General features: G+C 33.1%; 1 protein-coding gene across 1 annotated transcript in view; it reads left to right on the forward strand.

The window, feature by feature from the left end:
• SPAG16 (sperm associated antigen 16) overlaps positions 1-18,439 on the forward strand; it is a 1,041,622-nt gene that overhangs the window by 623,216 nt on the left and 399,967 nt on the right. The window contains exon 13 of the mRNA XM_044241541.1: positions 5,124-5,250. Coding sequence (XP_044097476.1) covers positions 5,124-5,250 — 127 coding nt within the window. The remainder of the gene's footprint in view (positions 1-5,123; positions 5,251-18,439) is intronic.

The raw sequence follows: 18,439 nt of genomic DNA on the forward strand, positions 1-18,439 counted from the left end.
TGCTTAAACAAACACAACAAAGGAAATAAAACCTCTAAAATTTAATGCCTCACAAAGGAAAACTATGTTAAAATGTTTTCCTCTTATGAGTTAGCATATGTATGGGAAGTGCACTTTAAATGAAAATGTATGGGCTCTAGAAGAGTAGATAACTTTGTTTCACACTGAGCTGAAAGTTCAAAGAAATATCCATCACTCAGTTACCAGAATAGTAAACTAAATCAAGGGGGCAAGGAAAGAGAAAAGAGGAAATACAGCAAAAGCAGGAGGTGAGTTAATAAAGAGCTATTGCTCGTGAACTAACTTCGTACAAAAAATTATAGGAAAACAGCAGACAGGGCAACAGAGAGAAAATTGCATCAGGCTTCAGTGTTTATGTTTTTGATGGAAATGTACAAATCATTTCCATCCCTTGTGGTGCTGTTATGCTCCATCACTTTAGTCCATTTTCACCTTGCAGAGAAATTCTGAATGGGACTCCCTTCTCTGGCAGCTAATTAATCTCTCACAAGCCTGCTCTTGCAGCCTGTCTGCCTGGAATGCCCCACACCTTAAACCAGTGACTCATGAGCAGATTTCTTTCCCCCTTGAGCGGTTCTTTCTTCCTTTAAGCGATGTGAGACCCAGCTTTTCCTTTTCATCTGGGAAACTATGTGAGCTATATCACTGAAGAATTCCTCCCTCTATCCCACCACCATCGATGAATATATTCTCAAATAACTGAATTGAGTTTTAATGAACAACAAAGCCTAAATATAAACTGTGAATGTGCACAGTATTTTACCAGTAATACATATATGCAAGGACACACATTACTAGAACAATACATTTTCCATGGATATGTGTGTTTGTTAGATCTTCACTATAATGAAACACATATAATCACATTTGTAATACTGTTGCATCTGCCTTTAAAAATACTACCAAACTTTGCAACAGGATACTTTTTAGTGTAATGACAAATTATACATATTAAAAAAAAAACTTAAAAGTTAAAAAGTTAAAAGCATAATCCTATAAAGTTGAAATACTTCAATTAAAAATAATATCATATTCAGATGTTTTCTATTTAATAAATACAGTCTTCTGAAAAGTTACAACTAATGAACTACTTATAAGTAGTAATGCTTAATTTTGCACAGATAGAACTCTATTTCAAAAGCAATGTATAGAACGTTAAAAATATTAATCACACTTTTATTCCTTGTTTTTCCTATTTCCAGATCATCTTTCTTTTTTATGAAATCATCTGTGTTGATTGTATTTTCTCTCACTTTTGTATTTAATCTTTTATGGGTTTTTATTTATTTTTTGTTTTTTTTCTTGTTATTCCCTTTTAATTAAATATAAAAGGACTCTTAGCAGCTATGTAAACACGTGCCTTTAGAAATGAGATGTATATGTTAATGGTACAGTTATGTTAACTATTGAAGATTCTCTGTCCATCTATGAAGATGTGTATGTACTCTATCCATTGGGAGACATACTTGATAAGAGAATAGGATCACTATAAATATTCAATTATTCACAGAAATATATATTCTAAAATATTTACAAGGTACTAAATATCAAGAAAGTGAAGGTATAAGGAAAAAGTATTCTGGCGAGCCATATTTGTTTTTAGTTGTTTGGTTGAGAAAAAATGTGCATCTGGTGAAATGAAAAGTTATTAAGTATTCTGTTAGTTCTGATGAGTTTTGTCAAGTATATATACCTTTGAATATAATGAAGATATAGACTATTTCTATGACCACAGAAATTTTCCCTAACTTGAAGGGGCGGGGGGGAAGAACCTACTCCCTATAGCAAACACTTCTGGTTTCTACGACTGTACATTATCTGTTTTTGAACTTCATATGAATGGAATTGTATAATGTGTACACTTATTTGTCTGGATTCTTCCATTCAGTGTTTTAGAAATTAAAGCATATTGTTTCAGTAATCAATAGCTTATTATGTTTCATCGTAATCTAGTAAGTTAATACTGAACCACTTCGTCTAAAAGGTAAGGACCTTAAAACAATGTGATTCCATGTTTATCTTTATCCTTGTGATACTGCTCTCTTGCATTTTATATCTGCATACTTAATACACACTCCAACATAATGGTGCTGTCTTTCGTCAGTTTGTCTTTTAATAATTAGGGAAAAAAGGGTATTTTATATTTATCCACATATTTATCACTTCAAATGACTGCATTCTTTTCTCTATACAGATATTTCCATCAGGTATCATTTCCATTCAGTCTGAATAACTTCTTTTCAGCATTTCTTGTTGGAAAGATTTGCTAGTGTTAAATTTTCTCAGCTTTCATTTATCTGAAAAATTTTTAAAATTTTTTTTCAGCGTAACAGTATTCATGTTTTTGTACCACACCCAGTGCTTCATGCAATACGTGCCCTCTCTAATTCATTTATTTGAAAATGTACTTCATTCTCATTATGGAAAGTATTTTTAACTGATTACTGAATTTTCAGCCCTTAAACATGTCCTGTTATATTCTGTCTCCTTTTTTTGTTGAGGAGTAAGTTGCTATGTGTCCCATCATTTCCTATTTGTTATGTTTCTATAAGCACTTAAACATTTTTGTTTTATACTTAGGTATGTTGTGCCTATGATATACTTAGGTATGTTGTGTCTGTTGTGTCATGCTTGGATTTTTCTGAGCTTCTTGGATCTATATATTGATATTTTTCACCAAACTGGGTAATGCTGAAAACATTATTTCTTCAGAAATGTGCTACCCCTCCTTTCTCTCTTTCCTACTCTTCACCTACCTGGAAACCCATTATTTATACATTAGACCATGTGATATTTCTCCACTGATGACTGATGTATGACCTATGTTTCTTAATATTTTTCTCTGCTTTTCCAATTAGATAATTTCTAGTGATCCATATTCAGGTCCACAAATCCTTTTTTCTGCACTATCTAATCTGCTATTTTGCTCACTCAATAATCTATTTCACATATTGTACTTACTAATTCATCCATGTGCTTCTTTTTTATAGTTTCCATTTATCTTTTGAGATTCTTTATTCACACACCCATTATAACTATCTGTATTTTTTTTAATTCTTATACATATTTCTTTCCTTCTGCCATTTATATTTAACAAGTAGCTAGCCCAATAAAATATAGGTCATAATAAAAAGAAACCAATATCAAACTTAGGAAGAATTGTAAAAATGGAAGAATAAATTAATATAAACTAAATTCAACTAAAACACTTACAGTGCATAAGGAATTACCTAAACACAGTTACCAATAATTCATAGACAGCATTCTATATTTTCAAAGAAATTACAGAAATTCCATTTTTAAGTTTATTTTATATAATAAAACATCAAAAGTGCTAAAGCATTCCATTATCATTTTATAAGACAGTACATACATATGAAAAGTAAATTAAGAAATATCAGGAAATAAGTGAAATAGAAAACAAAAGCTTTTGATGGCTCACACACACAAATAAAAATAAGCACAATTGATAGTTATAAAGAATAGGCATGAAAAATTAAAACTTTATATATAAGGATAGAAGTGTCATAGATAAAATGTTAAATGTAGAGACAGGGAAAAAATAAAAATAAAACATAGTTGGAAATTAAACATAATTGGAAATTAAATATAGTTGGTATTTCTAAAGAAAAAATGGAATAAATGGAATAATCAAAGTCTAAGAATAATAGATGGAAATTTCTATCAAATCATGCAATGATAAAATTTCTGAACTGCAGTGTTCATGAAAGACCTATGAGAGTTACTGCACGTAGAAAGCAAATCATCCACAAGCGTAGTTGGACAGAAATGGGAGGAGAGATTAGGTTGTCCTCAGACTTTGCCTGTGGCTTGAACAGGGGAGCATTTCTTTGCAAAAGTTTGAGAACTGATGATGTCAGATAGTATAGCCAGTCAAAATTGCTCATGAGGTGCTAAATGATCAAGAAAATGTAAAAAGTATGTGTGCAGAGGATTCATTTAAATATATATTTAATAAAAACTGGGAGGATGGGGTGGGAGGCACTAAACAACTAGGAGATTTTTAATTATTGATCAAATATGTGTTATGATTTTTGATGTAATATTAACAATATGATTTCAAAGAACTGGAAGGCGGGTAAAAAAAAAGTGGGAGGAATTATACATTTGTTCATTTCCTTTTTTAACTATACTTTTCTGTAAGTGAAAAAATAATTGAACATAATTTTAATATTTTTCTTAATGTTAGGATGTCTTAGAGAATGATATCTCATAATAATAAAATATTTACTTGACTGAGCAATGCCTTTAATTCTCCTTGTTTTGTGTTATGGTTAAATTCTATATAACTTAATGTAATAATTCACTATTTTTTTTTTTCTTGAGTGAGAGAAAGAGTATGTGCACAAATGGGGGAAGGGCCAAAGAGAAATCTTAAACAGGCATCACGCTCAGTGTGGAGCCTGATGCAGATCTCATCTCACCACCCTGAGATCATGACCTGAGCCTAAATCAAAAGTCACACACTTAACCAAGTGAGCTGCCCAGCTGCCTAGATAATTTACTCCTTTAACAAAATAACATATATTCTTATTTTTCTGTAAAATCTCTATCTCTCCATGAGCTATGGAGAACAATTACTGTTCTGGAACAATTGCCCTAATAGTTCAAGATGATTATTTCAATAAAATGGGCTTTGGAGTATAAACCTTTAAAGAAATGTGTTGTACTTGTATTTTGGGAATCATTAGAAAATAGCAGGTAAATTTTCTATAAATGAAATTGGATTTCATTATTTTCTTTTCTTAGCATATTTCTTTATTAGATGGGGAAAATTTTTATGTAGTCATTTCATGAGAAGGAGTAAATGACACAGTATAAAAATGGCTTTATCAAATGACTTTAAATTAAAGTTAACTTAAATTTAGTCAGTTTTATGCTACTAATTCTATAAAGTGCTTAAGATACAAGGTGACTATAGAATTTTCCTTTAAGATGTGGTTCTTGTACATATCTGCCATTTATAAAACTACCTTGTGCCTCAGATACATAAGTTATCTTCATTAGCACTGTGTAGACAGCGTAGGAAACATTTAGGTGCTAACTCCTGAAATGTGAACTCTTCATTTCTCTCTATACAGCGAAAGATGCAGATACACTTTGTATGGACATACAGATTCTGTGAACAGCATTGAGTTTTTTCCTTGCTCCAACACTCTTCTCACTGGTTCTGCAGATAAGTCCCTGTCTGTATGGGATGCAAGAACAGTAAGTAAATTATTAGCCATTTTTCTAGGTTTTGATGAGTCTAATCACTCTTGGTCATTCTTTAGGTATGAGGTACAACTTATAAAGTGATTGTGCAAGAATGGTAGTAAGTTCCTATTTATAAGATCTTAATGTATTCCTAGCTACCCTGCCTCCTAACTGTAAGGCTTATAAAAATAATGCAACTACTTCATTAAACATTAATTCAACAATTACTTACTGAGAGAGAATTTCTGCGGGTGCAGGGAATATGAAAGGGGAACGCATATTGCTTTCCCTTAAGGATCTTGTAGCACAGAGAAACAAGATTATCTTAATGCAGTGAGATATGTTTTTAAATGGAAGAACACATAAGACACAGGAGGAAAGCAAGAGCTGTTATTTGCCTAAAAGAGTATGGATGGTTTCCGAGAGAAGTTTGTGCTTGAGCTGGGATGTGGACGATAAGTAGGACGTACCAGGTGTTTTTGAGAAGGGTGGATTCTGGGAATGGCTAGTGCAAAGCAATAGAAATATGAGGCTACAATAGCATATTCTAGGAATAATGGTATGCATGAATAGAGCTTACAGAAGAAGAAAGAAATGGCAGGGAAGAATATACAGATAGACAAAATCATGAAATATCTGACTCAAGTTTTATAGTGTTTCAGAGGGAAACTTAGAATGTGAAGGAAGCAGCGTAGCATAATCGAATTTGCCTTTAAGTAAGACTAATATAACATGGTAGTTGAGTAAACGAGTTAGTTTTATTGAGGAAGCCGGTACAACAGACTATGAGTGCACAGAAATTTGAACTGGGAGACTTGCAAAAACTGGGGGGAATAGATTAAAGTCAGGAGGTTTAACTCTTGGAATTTTTTTAAAGTATTTTATTTATTTATTTATTTGAGAGAGAGAGAACACACGCTGTGGGGAGGAGCAGAGGAAGAGAGAAAAACAGACTCTGCACTGAGCAGGGAGCAAGACACAGGGCTCAAAACCAGGAGCCTGAGATCATAACCTGAGCCAGAGGCAGATGCTTAACTGACTAAGCCACCCCGATGCCCCAACTCTCAGAATTTGAAGAGTGAGTGGAGGTAGAGATTATGGAAGGAGAAAGTGTGTAAGGTGACAAGCTGTGTCAGTTTGTCCAGGACTGAAGAATCTCTTGGGTCATGAGACTTTCAGTGGTAAAACCAGACAGTCCTAACTCACTGTTGCTTCAACAGAGAAGCAGATGTAAAGAAATGATGGGTCTTAAAGAGGGCATGTGCTGTGATACGCAGTGCGTGTTATATGCGACTAATGAATCATCGAACAGTACATAAAAAAAAAAAAAAAAACTAATGATGTACTATATGTTGGCTAACTGAACATAATAAAAACATTTTTTAAAATGGAGACAGGAGCGGGGCAGGTGGGTGGCTCAGTGGGTTAAAGCCTCTGCCTTCAGCTCAGGTCATGATCGCAGGGTCCCTGGATCGAGCCCCACATCGGGCTCTCTGCTCAGCGGGAGCCTGCTTCCTCCTCTCTCTCTGCCTGCCTCTCTGCCTACTTGTGATCTCTGTCTCTGTCAAATAAATAAATAAAATCTTTAAAAAAAAAAAAAAAAAGAACTCATCCATGAGTTTCTTCTTAAATGTAGACTGGAGGTGGAAACTCATTTTCAAACATTTTGGATGTGAAGATGAAGGGAAGAAAAGGCTATAGCTCTAGGGTCAAAATAACAACAAAGGGTCCTTCTTTGTTCAGATAGGAAACAGCAGGCTTATTTGTGTAGGGAAAGAGCAAGGGAGGAGAAAGGGATTAAAGGTGGAGGAAAGAGATGTATCACAGAGGCTTATTGAACACAGATTTTAGTAATTTGAGAAATGCCAAGATATGAAAAACAAGGTCTCCATATCCTTTATTAGCAACATTTGATGAGGATAACAAAGAAAAAAGGACTCCAGGAGATTATACAAAAAAAAAAAAGAAAAGAAAAGAAATATGCATAGTTTCTGATTTCTTGGTCAGTAAAGAAATACAACTTATAATTTCTCCCATTTATCTTCCCATACAAGACACATGACTAACCTCAATAAAGGAATATGATGATGAACATACAAATGGTGGGACTAGCAATCCATTTCAATATGGGAGGCCCAGTTTAGTGTTTTGAGACAGATTAATTTGGGATGCATAGAGAACAAGAAGTCCTCAGGTTCACATATTACAGAAAAAGACTACAAATGTCTTAGGCACCAACTTTATGTGTTGCAGAAATTCAGACTTCTGATGAAGCAGAAGTCAAAAGGCACTAGGGGAAAAGTGTGTCAGGCATGACTTAATAAAAACAGAATGACTTTTGTTGAGTACTTAGGTCCCTCAGCCTCCTCCTTGCTTTAAAGAGGCTTAGATCCTGATGCAACAGAGTTCATTCCTGCTAATGGAGCATCAATGGAAAAGAAAGATTTTCAAATGCATTTAGCCTAAATGCGTAGATGTGAAGTGCATATAAAAGCAATCGGTAAAGGAAAACCCACAGAGAAAATATTAATTTAGCAGTGACCTAAATTTTATGTTCATTTTCTCTTGATTTCAGGGTCCCCCCCCAAAAAAGCTCTATGACTGAATGTTCTCAGAAAACATGTCTCTTATTTATTTTCCCTCATATGAAAAACTGAAGCACTAATGCTTAGGAGTAAAATTGTTCTTGTTAAGAGAAGCTGCCTCTGCGTATCTGCCTTAAATGCACAGAGCTGTGTACTGATGGTAACCTTCCTACCTGATGTTGCAAGCTCTTTTTGTATTGTTCTTATTCCCCATGGTATCTCTGAGAGCAGGAAAAAAAAAAAAATTCACCACAGAACAGGGCCTTTAGTATACATTAGCATAGCACTGGATTATTTGTATGTTCATAGAAAGGTTGTGAATCTCCAAAGTATCTTGTAGTTCATGTAAATATAGTCACATGTATTAAGTTGGTTTAATGACAAATTAAAATTTATATTGCTATGCATGCTGGTATGAAATTAATTAATACTAGGGGGCTTCTGGGTGACTCAGTCATTTAAGCATCCGACTCTTGATTTTGGCTCAGGTCATATTTCAGGGTTGAAATGAGATCAAGCCCCGCCTTGGAATCCATGCTCAGTGGGGAGTCCATTGGAGATTCTCTCCTTCTCCCTCTACTCTTACCCTTGCTCGTGTGCTCATGTACTCACTCTCTCTGTCACATAAATAAATAAATCTTTTAAAAATAAAATAAAATAAATAAATAAATGTAAGTTAATACTAGGAAAAGGACTCTAAAATATTTTGATGTGAATGAAATGTTGTGCATTAATGATAGTAAATGCATCATTGATTAGAAATAAAACCATTTAATGAATGTATTTTCTGAAAACATTTTCGAAACAGATTGTAAAAAATATTTAAATTTGCGTTATGTAATTTAGAGTTAGCATGTAAAGCAAAGGGAAATTCACTTATTTTATTAATAATTAGACAATGAAGTTATGAACTAAAATATTAATATTAAATTCTACAAATAATAGACAACTTTAGAATTTTTAAAATTAAATTTAATTTTTTTCAGTGTTCCAAAATTCAAGGTTTATGCACCACACCCAGTGCTCCATGCAATCCGTGTCCTCCTTAATACCCACCACCAGGCTCACCCAACTTCCCACCCTTTTCCCCTCCAAAACCCTCAGACTGTTTCTCAGAGTCCACCGTCTCCTCATGGTTTGTTTCCCCCTCCAATTTCCCCCAACAACTTTAGAATTAACATTTAAAATTAAATTATTTAGAAATAAACAAACTTTAGAATTAAACAACAAAGTCACAACAACTTTAGAATTAAACAAAATTGTTTTACTAAATTTCCATTAGGCAGTCCTAGTAATTTTGTTTCATATCCACCTCATTTATTTAAAACATAAAATAAAGAAAACCTCGAAAAAACTAGATTTAAATTATATATATATGTATAAATATATATATTTATATATATATTTTAAAAAGCTATATATATCTAGCTTTTTAAAAATACATATTTTATGTTGTGGATATCATATGAAATTATTCACTGTCTGAACCATCCCAATGGTTCATGAAAGAGTTAAAAGGGAAATTTATTTTTGTAGTTGAATATTAAGGGCTATTCAAAGAGAAAAGGAGGATAGATATAGTTTCTACTGAGAGTAAAAACTGTATGACGTTATTGATATGGATGGCATGTTTTGTCTTGTAACATGAACTGCATCTGTAGTATGCCAGTATTCTTCTTCTTTATAACTTTTAGATTATGTTAATTCCTTGGTAAGTGATAAACCGTCTGGTTACACTGAAAGTCTGAACCAAAAAGGAGATGAATGGCTTCCCTCTCTTAGCAAAGCAAGGACAGCCCATTTTGTCACATCAATGTGATAAATTACTACTGAGACATCCTCTAAAATATTTTTTGATGAAACATGAAAATGACCAGTGGATTATATTCCTATAAATTAATTTTAAACCTCTTTCTCCCATTTCCAAACATATACTAGTCTTAAATCATTAACCTAATCTAACAGCTTATTGTCAAAGATAATGAATGTAGAGACCTCTAAGACCGTCTCTAAGTCAACTGGACAGTTCAGCTCTGAATTCTGTGGGAGATGAGGAGAGGGATATAAATCTCTATAATTACCAAATGGAGGCTATTAAATAGCTTGCAGTTTAAAAACTCATGAACTTATTCTGTTTTAAAGAATTACATGCAGAAAGAGTATTTTTCCCCTCTAAGTTATGAAATTATTTTACTAAAATTGAAAAATAAGATTGTTACATTGCCAGAAAATGATGTATAATATAGGACATTTAATGAATACTTACAACGACCTCTCAAAAAGGAACATGAAAAAATTCCCAACATACATCAGTGATTTGGAAGCCCATTTAAAATAAATGCAATGAGATTTATAATCATTCACAAGTCCAATGAAAATATTAAGCTTTTAATTTTTTTTTTAAAGAATGCATTCACTGTATAGTAAAACATAGAATGGGATAAATAATACATCTCTGAGTTGTTCAGAGCTGGACTGGCCAACAGTCAGAGCTGCTGACATTTTGTCTCTTTTGAAGAATTGGACACAGAGAGTTCATGGCTGGGACTGCCTTTGGTGGCTGTGCCTTGCCGCCTAGACTAACCACAGGATTTTATCCGGCATACAATGTTGTCTTGACTTAGCTTTAGCCAGAATATCCAGTAACTGATCATTGTGAATTCCTGTAAAGTGGAAAAACCAAGAACTCACCAAAAAGTTACACTGTTAGGCCCTGTCTGGTGCCTGGCCCTGTGCGAACTCCATAGTTCAACCTACACCCTGCATACACCTCTTGGTTTCCCTTGATGGGATCTCGTGAACTCTCAGAGGAGCCTATCATTTTTCGGAAGCTAAAACTGTGGAAGTAAATGCAGAGCTTGCACCTTCTCTCTCTAGGTTTTATTCCTCAAGCACATTCAATTTAGCAATCTGTATTGAAGATCTTTTTGCCACACAACATCTTGGGTTCAGGATTGTTGACTGTGACAGAGTCCCTGCCATCAGGGAACACATAGTCTATTAATTACTATGCAGTGGTAATAAAGATAAAAAGATGTATATACATAAAGACAAGTTATTTTAAAATACTGTAGTAATTACTATATATAACTATGACTTTGGCTTTTTGTATCAAAGCTCTCTATTCCAAGAGGTGATTTGATGACTCATACTGATTGGATACCTCCTATGTGCCATCACTGCATCTATACCATCTATGTAATGCTTACTGGAATTACCATTATTGTCTATATTAAACATTGAAAAAAATAAAGGCTTAGAAGGGTAAAACGTATTCCCCAAGATCAGCCAACTGACCAGTGGCAGCATCAGGAAGTAGGCTGGTTCTCCAACCTCAACTCTCTGTTGTATTTTTGATGGGTCTCACTGAAAATTAGAATAGTGTTAAAATTACATTTCAGTGAGAAAAGATGATTTCCTCTGCCTGTATTTCCCAAAATATTGGCTTACCACAGTAATTCAGTAATTCACAAGTCAGATCTATTGCTTGGACTTAGCAACCATCAGAGCTGCAAATGATGCCTTACAGATACAAAACTCCAAGGGAAAAAGTGCATTATGGTGTAGCTATCAATTTGGATACTGGATTTTCAAATTCATCCACCAATTATGCAAAGACATTTTTGTTAAAATTTTCCTAGGCGTTTTTCTCATCCTGAGGTTGATTCATTGGTCTTGTAAACTGATCAGAAGTTGTCAAATACAAGCAATGTGGTACCAACAGATATGTCTGAGAAAATAAATGTACTTGTGTTTCTATAGAAACCTAGGTTTCTGTCCTAAATTATCTCTTTGGTTATATCAAATAGTATAGGACAGTAGTAGCAAACACATTCTGAGGATTTGAACCCAAATTCTGCTCCTTATTAGCTTTTGCCATAATTGTCTAAAATCTTTGTGCCTCAGTTTCCTCATTTGTGAAATGTGGAGGGTAGTAGTACCTATCACATTAAAGTGTGATGGGGATTAAATGAGGAATCATATAAAATATTTAGAAGTTTGACTGACATAAGAACTTGATATATTTCAGAGATTCTTATAATAGCTAATAAATATCATATTGTAATATAATATGATAAATATCATATTATATTATTTGCTTACTCATATTTGTCTGTCATGTAACTCTGAGCTTTCTTCTCTACTTTCGCAATTTTGGGCATAATAGGTGCTCAGTAGATGTTGGAAGGAAGGGAAGGAAGGGGAAAAACCATTAATCAGATGTTTTACTTTTTAGGCCAAAAAAACATTTTACCTGAAAAATCAACTGTTTTCTAAAAATAAAAAATAAAAAATAAGTATTTTAATGCACAATGAAACAATCATATATTAATTAAGTTAACTTAGTATAATATTATTTCAAAAGATTGTGATTTAACTCATAAAATGCTGTATTTCTTTTTCTCTGTACAGCACATAAAATCTGACTCATAAAATCTGACATTGCCGCATGTATGTCACAAATATATCATTCGTTTTCTCTTTTTTTTTTAAAGATTTTATTTATTTATTTGACAGAGATCACAAGTAGGCAGACACATAGGCAGAGAGAGAGAGGAGGAAGCAGGCTCCCCGCTGAGCAGAGAGTCCGATGCAGGGCTCGATTCCAGGACCCTGGGATCATGACCTGAGCCGAAGGCAGAGGCTTTAACCCCCTGAGCCACCCAGGCACCCCATCTTATCTTTTTTTTAATTAACAAAAATAGCATTGCAGTGGCCATCAGTGGAAAAACAAGACTTTTGTTTGTGGGTTCCAAGTTTTGAAAAGAATGTCTTATTTCAAGGGAAACAATGATTAATCACTATGTGTTTCTAATGGAAACAAAGTAGTTTTATGCGATTATTTCAGTTCTATAAGAGTTAGAAATAACTCCTTCATACTTCATGTAGTTCATTTAAATTTAATTTAATAAAGATGTATAAAGTTGTGGTGTAAGTGGGCATAACAGCAAGTAAAATCTCTAACCAATTGTTTAGGAAAAAAATATTTTCAATAACACTTCACTCTTGTCATAGCTAAGATACCCTTTGCATTGTCTTTTCTATTGAATTGTCTGGATTGGATTGCATTCTACAATTGGAGGGACCAATACAAAAGAAAAATACCAGGTATCATAAATTTGTCCTTTGAATAAAAATAACAGGAGCTAAATCTCAAAAACTTTTCCCCATATGCTTACTCAATTTTTAATTCATTGCTGAAATGGGTCATTTGTATCACTTTTAAAGTATATTATTAGCAGAGATATTATCATCTAGGAAGGTATGAAATTTAGATATAGATAGGTCATTTCCTCTTGTATTCCTTAGTAATAGCTGTCATAAAAATAACTAGTGTGTATTCTGTCAGGTAGTTTAGATACATGACTTGAACATTACAAACAATATTGCATGTTAGAGAATATGTTCACCACGTTATAGAAGACGACAATGATGTTCAGAGGTGTTAAAAAAAAAAAAAAGTTTTTCAAAGGTCCACAGCTAAATGGTGGTCTTAAGATTGCAATCCTGGGGGCGCCTGGGTGGTGCAGCTTGTTAAGGGTCAGACCTGTGGTTCTGGGTCTGGTCATAAATTCACTATCATGAGATAGAGCCCGGCAATAGGCTCCACATTCAGCACAGTTGTCTTGAGATTCTCTCTCCCTTTATATCTACCCCTCCTGCTTGCGCTCTCTCTTCCTCTCTCTCTCAAACAAATAAATCTTAAAAAAAAAAAAAAAAAGTTTGCAACCCTGTTCCTTCTGACATGAAAGGCCATGTCCCTTTGCTGCTACTTGTTATCTCTATGTTATTTGATGACATTAATTAAACCTGATTATTAAAAGGCATTTGTAAATATCTGTCTATGACACTGACTTGGGTAGTGTCCCAAATAAAATGAAAACCCTCTAAATCTAATTTAGCTTCATTACTTTGTCTCTTTTATCATAATGTACATTCTTAGGGAAGAGTAAGGGTAAATGCAAGGTAAAGCATAATTAGTTATCCTTTGTATCCTTGTAGAAATCCTACAATCCATGCCAAAGTTAAAAGGAGATTTTTTACATTCCTCTTTGAACAACTTCAATGACTGTTTCTTACTTTTATTCAGATTGCCGGTGAAATTATAATGGATAGATGATTGTTGGAAACTTAAAGCCAAAGGAGAGGCACAGATAATCATCTTTTTTAGATGTGATAGAACCTAGGTGTGGTCTCGTGGAAAAAAATAAATTTTTGGACGTATTTGAGTTGAATAAGATACGGGGTTATCCTGTAAGACTATTGATGGCACCTTACTTATAGACTGTGTTTGACCAGAAGGAAATCCCAGTGGATTGCTTCTACCCTTTCTGCCTTGAGTACACTGTAGAGAAATATAGAATCCTAAGTCAGATAGACTGGAGTTTTAATCCAGGTTCTGTCACTTTCTAGTTGTATGTAATAAAACATGATGTTTAATACCTGTGAAGTTTAGCATTTTCTTTTTAAATAGAACTAATAATTAAATCACAGTGTTAACACTAGGAATATGTATTTTTTAAAGATTTTATTTATTTATTTATTTGAGAAAGAGAGAGAGAGAGCATGAGAGGAGAGAGGTCAGCAGGAGAAGCAGACTCCCCACCGAGCAAGGAGCCTGATGTGGGACTCGATCCCGGGACTCCAGGATCACGACCTGAGCCGAAGGCAGTTGCTTAACCAACTGAGCCACCCAGGTGCCCAGGAATATGTATTTTGAAGTAAAAAATGAAGTCATTTTTCCCTTGATTGGTAGCTGAGAATTCTACTAGCAAGTCTTCTCATGATTTGTAGTTCTGTCTCTTTGGTTGATGAGTTAAATGGTGCTTAATGAAATTGAATAAGTCCATTGCAGATTGCTTTACCTAGTGTTTTGTCTGTTGATGTCACTTTCAGTAACTCAGTGACTGTAATTCATTGCATCAATTTGTAATTCCACCATCCCTATGATGTTTACTTGACCTATCTTGCTTGCAGTCCCCTAATTTCAGTTTAACATATAGAAATTACTTAGGAATAAGCTTGTCACTTGTTATTTATTCTTTTATACATTCAACCCATTAAAGCTTCAGTAATGATGACTTGGCTGTGTTTCAAGATAGTCTGAATTCATTGTAGCACTACATGTTAATTATCATTTTTAGGTACCATTGATGAAACTAGAAATTAAATGCAGCATTTTTTGGCAAGAGTTTCTGGCATCCTACTGTGGTTGTGATCAGTGTAAGGTAAAACTACACCTCTTGTTATGTAGATCTACAGAACCAGAAAATTAACAGTTAATTAAAATGCATTTCTAATGGATAATCATGAACACTCCATATAATCATTTATTTGACCATTAATTATACTCAAGCCTTTCATTCAATGAAGAAAATACTAGAAAAAAAAAGACAACCCACCTTGTGTGCCCCTCCCTCTTTCTGCATCACATCCAGAGCATACCTGGATTCTTAGTACACTTATATAAATTCAGGTACTTCAGTTTGTGGCATTTATATATTCTATACTTAAAAGCAAAGCCATTTCAAATTTAGTCATACAACAAAATTAAATTATAAGATTCTGTAAAAGATATAATATAATAGGCATTTGTTGTTTATTTGACTGCCTAGCAGCCAAGAAATATTCTTCTCTGGGGAAAAACTAGCAATATATGGAATTTATCATGAGGCAGGACTGAAATGTCTAATTTTGTTTATTTGTGTTTGTTGTTGTTCTTTTTTGTTAATTTGTTTTTGTGGTTTCTGGGAAGTTAGCAGATAGGCATGCCCATCTAGAACTTTGAATTTGGAGAGAATAATGCAGTGACAGAGGACCATGTAGGAAATTGTGATTGAAATATTACTGAGAGTCCATACTTAGAGAAGTGTCTTAGCCAGATGTTCTCAGGAATTTGACAGTGTTTACTGTAACTTAGTTTCCTTTAGTTCTCTCTCTCTCTCTTTTTTTTTAATGACAAACTATTTTTTTTTCTCTTTTTGGGGAAGTGAAGGGGTAGTAGTTAGCAAAATAAATTTCTGTTGCTTACATTCATGAATCCTAAAGGATACACACCTAAAACCCAAATAATATCAAATGGTTAAAGATGTATTAGATGTTGAATGAGTGTAATAGGGAAGCATAAATCAACAATAAAAAGGAACCTATGAACTACAGTACTTATGAAGGTCTATAAACCAAAGAAAAACATTTAATACTTAAACATGCATATAGGTGTATGCTCCTCCTAATTTACTTATGGGTCAAAGAATAACAGCATCTTAAAATTACAATAAGGAGTTCACTTTATGATAAAATATATGAGCAACAACCAAAAACATACTTAGGAGAAAGTCAGAGTATTAAATGATTTTATTACTGTTACAGAAAGCCTAAAAATAAATAGTCACTTTACAATAATAGGAATAATACAATGAAATTAACCAAAAAACCAGTTAAAAAATAATAAAGACTATAGAATAATTTAATGGGGGATGAAAATACAGAATTTATTGATCTAAAACCTGCTTCTTTGGAAAGTCATTAACAAACCATACTAAGACCTGTTTTACCTTTGCCCCACTATTATTTATCATTTTACTATTTCAGTAATGTAGAAAAAATCTAGAGAGAGAAAGATTAAAAGATAATTATTTTTAATGACCTGTTTAGAAAATCCTGAGGAACCAAGAACCAACTCAGAGTTTTAGAACTCATTAAAATGTCATAAAGGTAACCCAACACAATGAAATAAAAAAGTCAGTAGGTGTCCTTTCTGCTGGCAATACAAAAACAAAAGTCAAAAATGCAAATTCACCACATAAACAAAAAATATACTCCATAAACAAAAATTTTGTGTAATATATAAGAATAAAACTTCGTAATAATGAGAAGTAAATAAATGTTGACATACATGTAAGGACATGCCAAGTTCTTTGTTCAAAAGAGACAAATATACCACTTAATTTCTTTATAAACTAATATATAGGTTTAATGAAATTCTAAGGAAGATCCTGATAACATTTTTGCTTTGGATGCTTTTGGAAATTCACAAAGTGATTCTAACCTTTATATCTGGAGGAGCAATTGATAAAACTGAGAAAACAACAACAAAGATTGATAAGAAAAACTAGCTTATTAGGTATTAAATGAAAATTAAAAATTACTATGAAATATAAAACTGAAGAAAGGTTGACAGCTCAATCAAAGAAAGAGAAAATAGAGCTATGAAACAGATCCTAACTCTGTAGTATATAACATAAATGCTTGATTCCAAAAGGGAAATCTCTTTGAGTCTTGTTAAAGGAATCAGCTTCATTCTCATTTTTTTCCTTTCAGCCTTTCCCCATTTTGGTCTGTTGTTGCTGATTTCCAAATCCCTATCTATCTGAAGGCTGGATATCTTTGGACTTTGGGTATCTGGTTAAAGTTCCATCTGCTTCAAGGAGGGGTCATGCCACTGTTCAATCAGTTCTTTTTTTATTATTAATTTAATTTAATTTTTATTCTTTTGTTCAGTTAGCCAACATATAGTACATCATTAGTTTTTGATGCAGTGTTCAATGATTCATTAGGTGTTTATAGCATCCAGTGCTCATCACCACATATCCCCTCCTTAATCCCCATCACCCAGTTCTTGCTTTTTAATCATTTTTTCTTTGTTACACAAGTAAAATATTGCTCAATGTAGAAAATGTGGACTTTTAAAAATACTAAAAACTACCCAAAAGATAACTAATGATAACATTTTACTATTATAACCTTTCAGATTTTTAAATTCTTCAGATATTGCTTAAATTAATTCCTATAGTCATCATAGTAGCATTGTGACATACCTAATAATACATAAGTTAATTAGTCTTCACCTGGTAATATATCTTGAATATTTTAAATATAAATACGTATGTATTCTCATTCTCATGGATGCATTATAATTAATTAAATAGATGCATCACTGTTTGCTTGGACATTCTCTTACTAAAAGATGATTGAATTGTTTCTTAAGTATTTTTTACTCTGAACAAAACGTCAGAAAACATCCTTGCAGGTGCCTTTTTTCAGAGTCGTCATCTCATCTCCTTGATATATGTTTATAGGTGTTGTAATCTACATTTTAAGAAAGGATTTAAATCATTTCGACAAAGACTCTATAAGAAGTCAACCATAACTACTTATGTATTCCCTCCAGCACTCCATGAGTGTGCCTACTTTTCCACACTCTTGTCACTTTGATATTACAAATTAGGCTAAAGTTCTCTTGTCAATGTTTTAATATATAAATATTAGGACCATTGAAATGTCTTATATATTTATTAAACATGTTTGATATGCAGGCTACCACTGACATTTATTTCTACATATTCTGGAATTGATGTTTAAATTATCTGACATAGAATTTTGGACAATTTTTAAAAATTTAGTTTGGTTAACTGGGTTCTTTGTTTTAAATTCAAAGTAGTCAATTATTTTGGCTAAATTTCAGTTATTTAAATTTTCTTCCTTTGTCTTTGGAAATTAGTGCTTCTTGGAATTTATTATGATTCTCTTAATGGTACTATTAATGATTAAGTGTGTTCTCTAAGTTAACTAAGTATTATACATAGCATATTTAATCGTACATTATATTGAATATA

This window comes from Neovison vison, chromosome 3, assembly GCF_020171115.1.
Source record: "Neovison vison isolate M4711 chromosome 3, ASM_NN_V1, whole genome shotgun sequence".
Lineage (NCBI taxonomy): Eukaryota > Metazoa > Chordata > Mammalia > Carnivora > Mustelidae > Neogale > Neogale vison.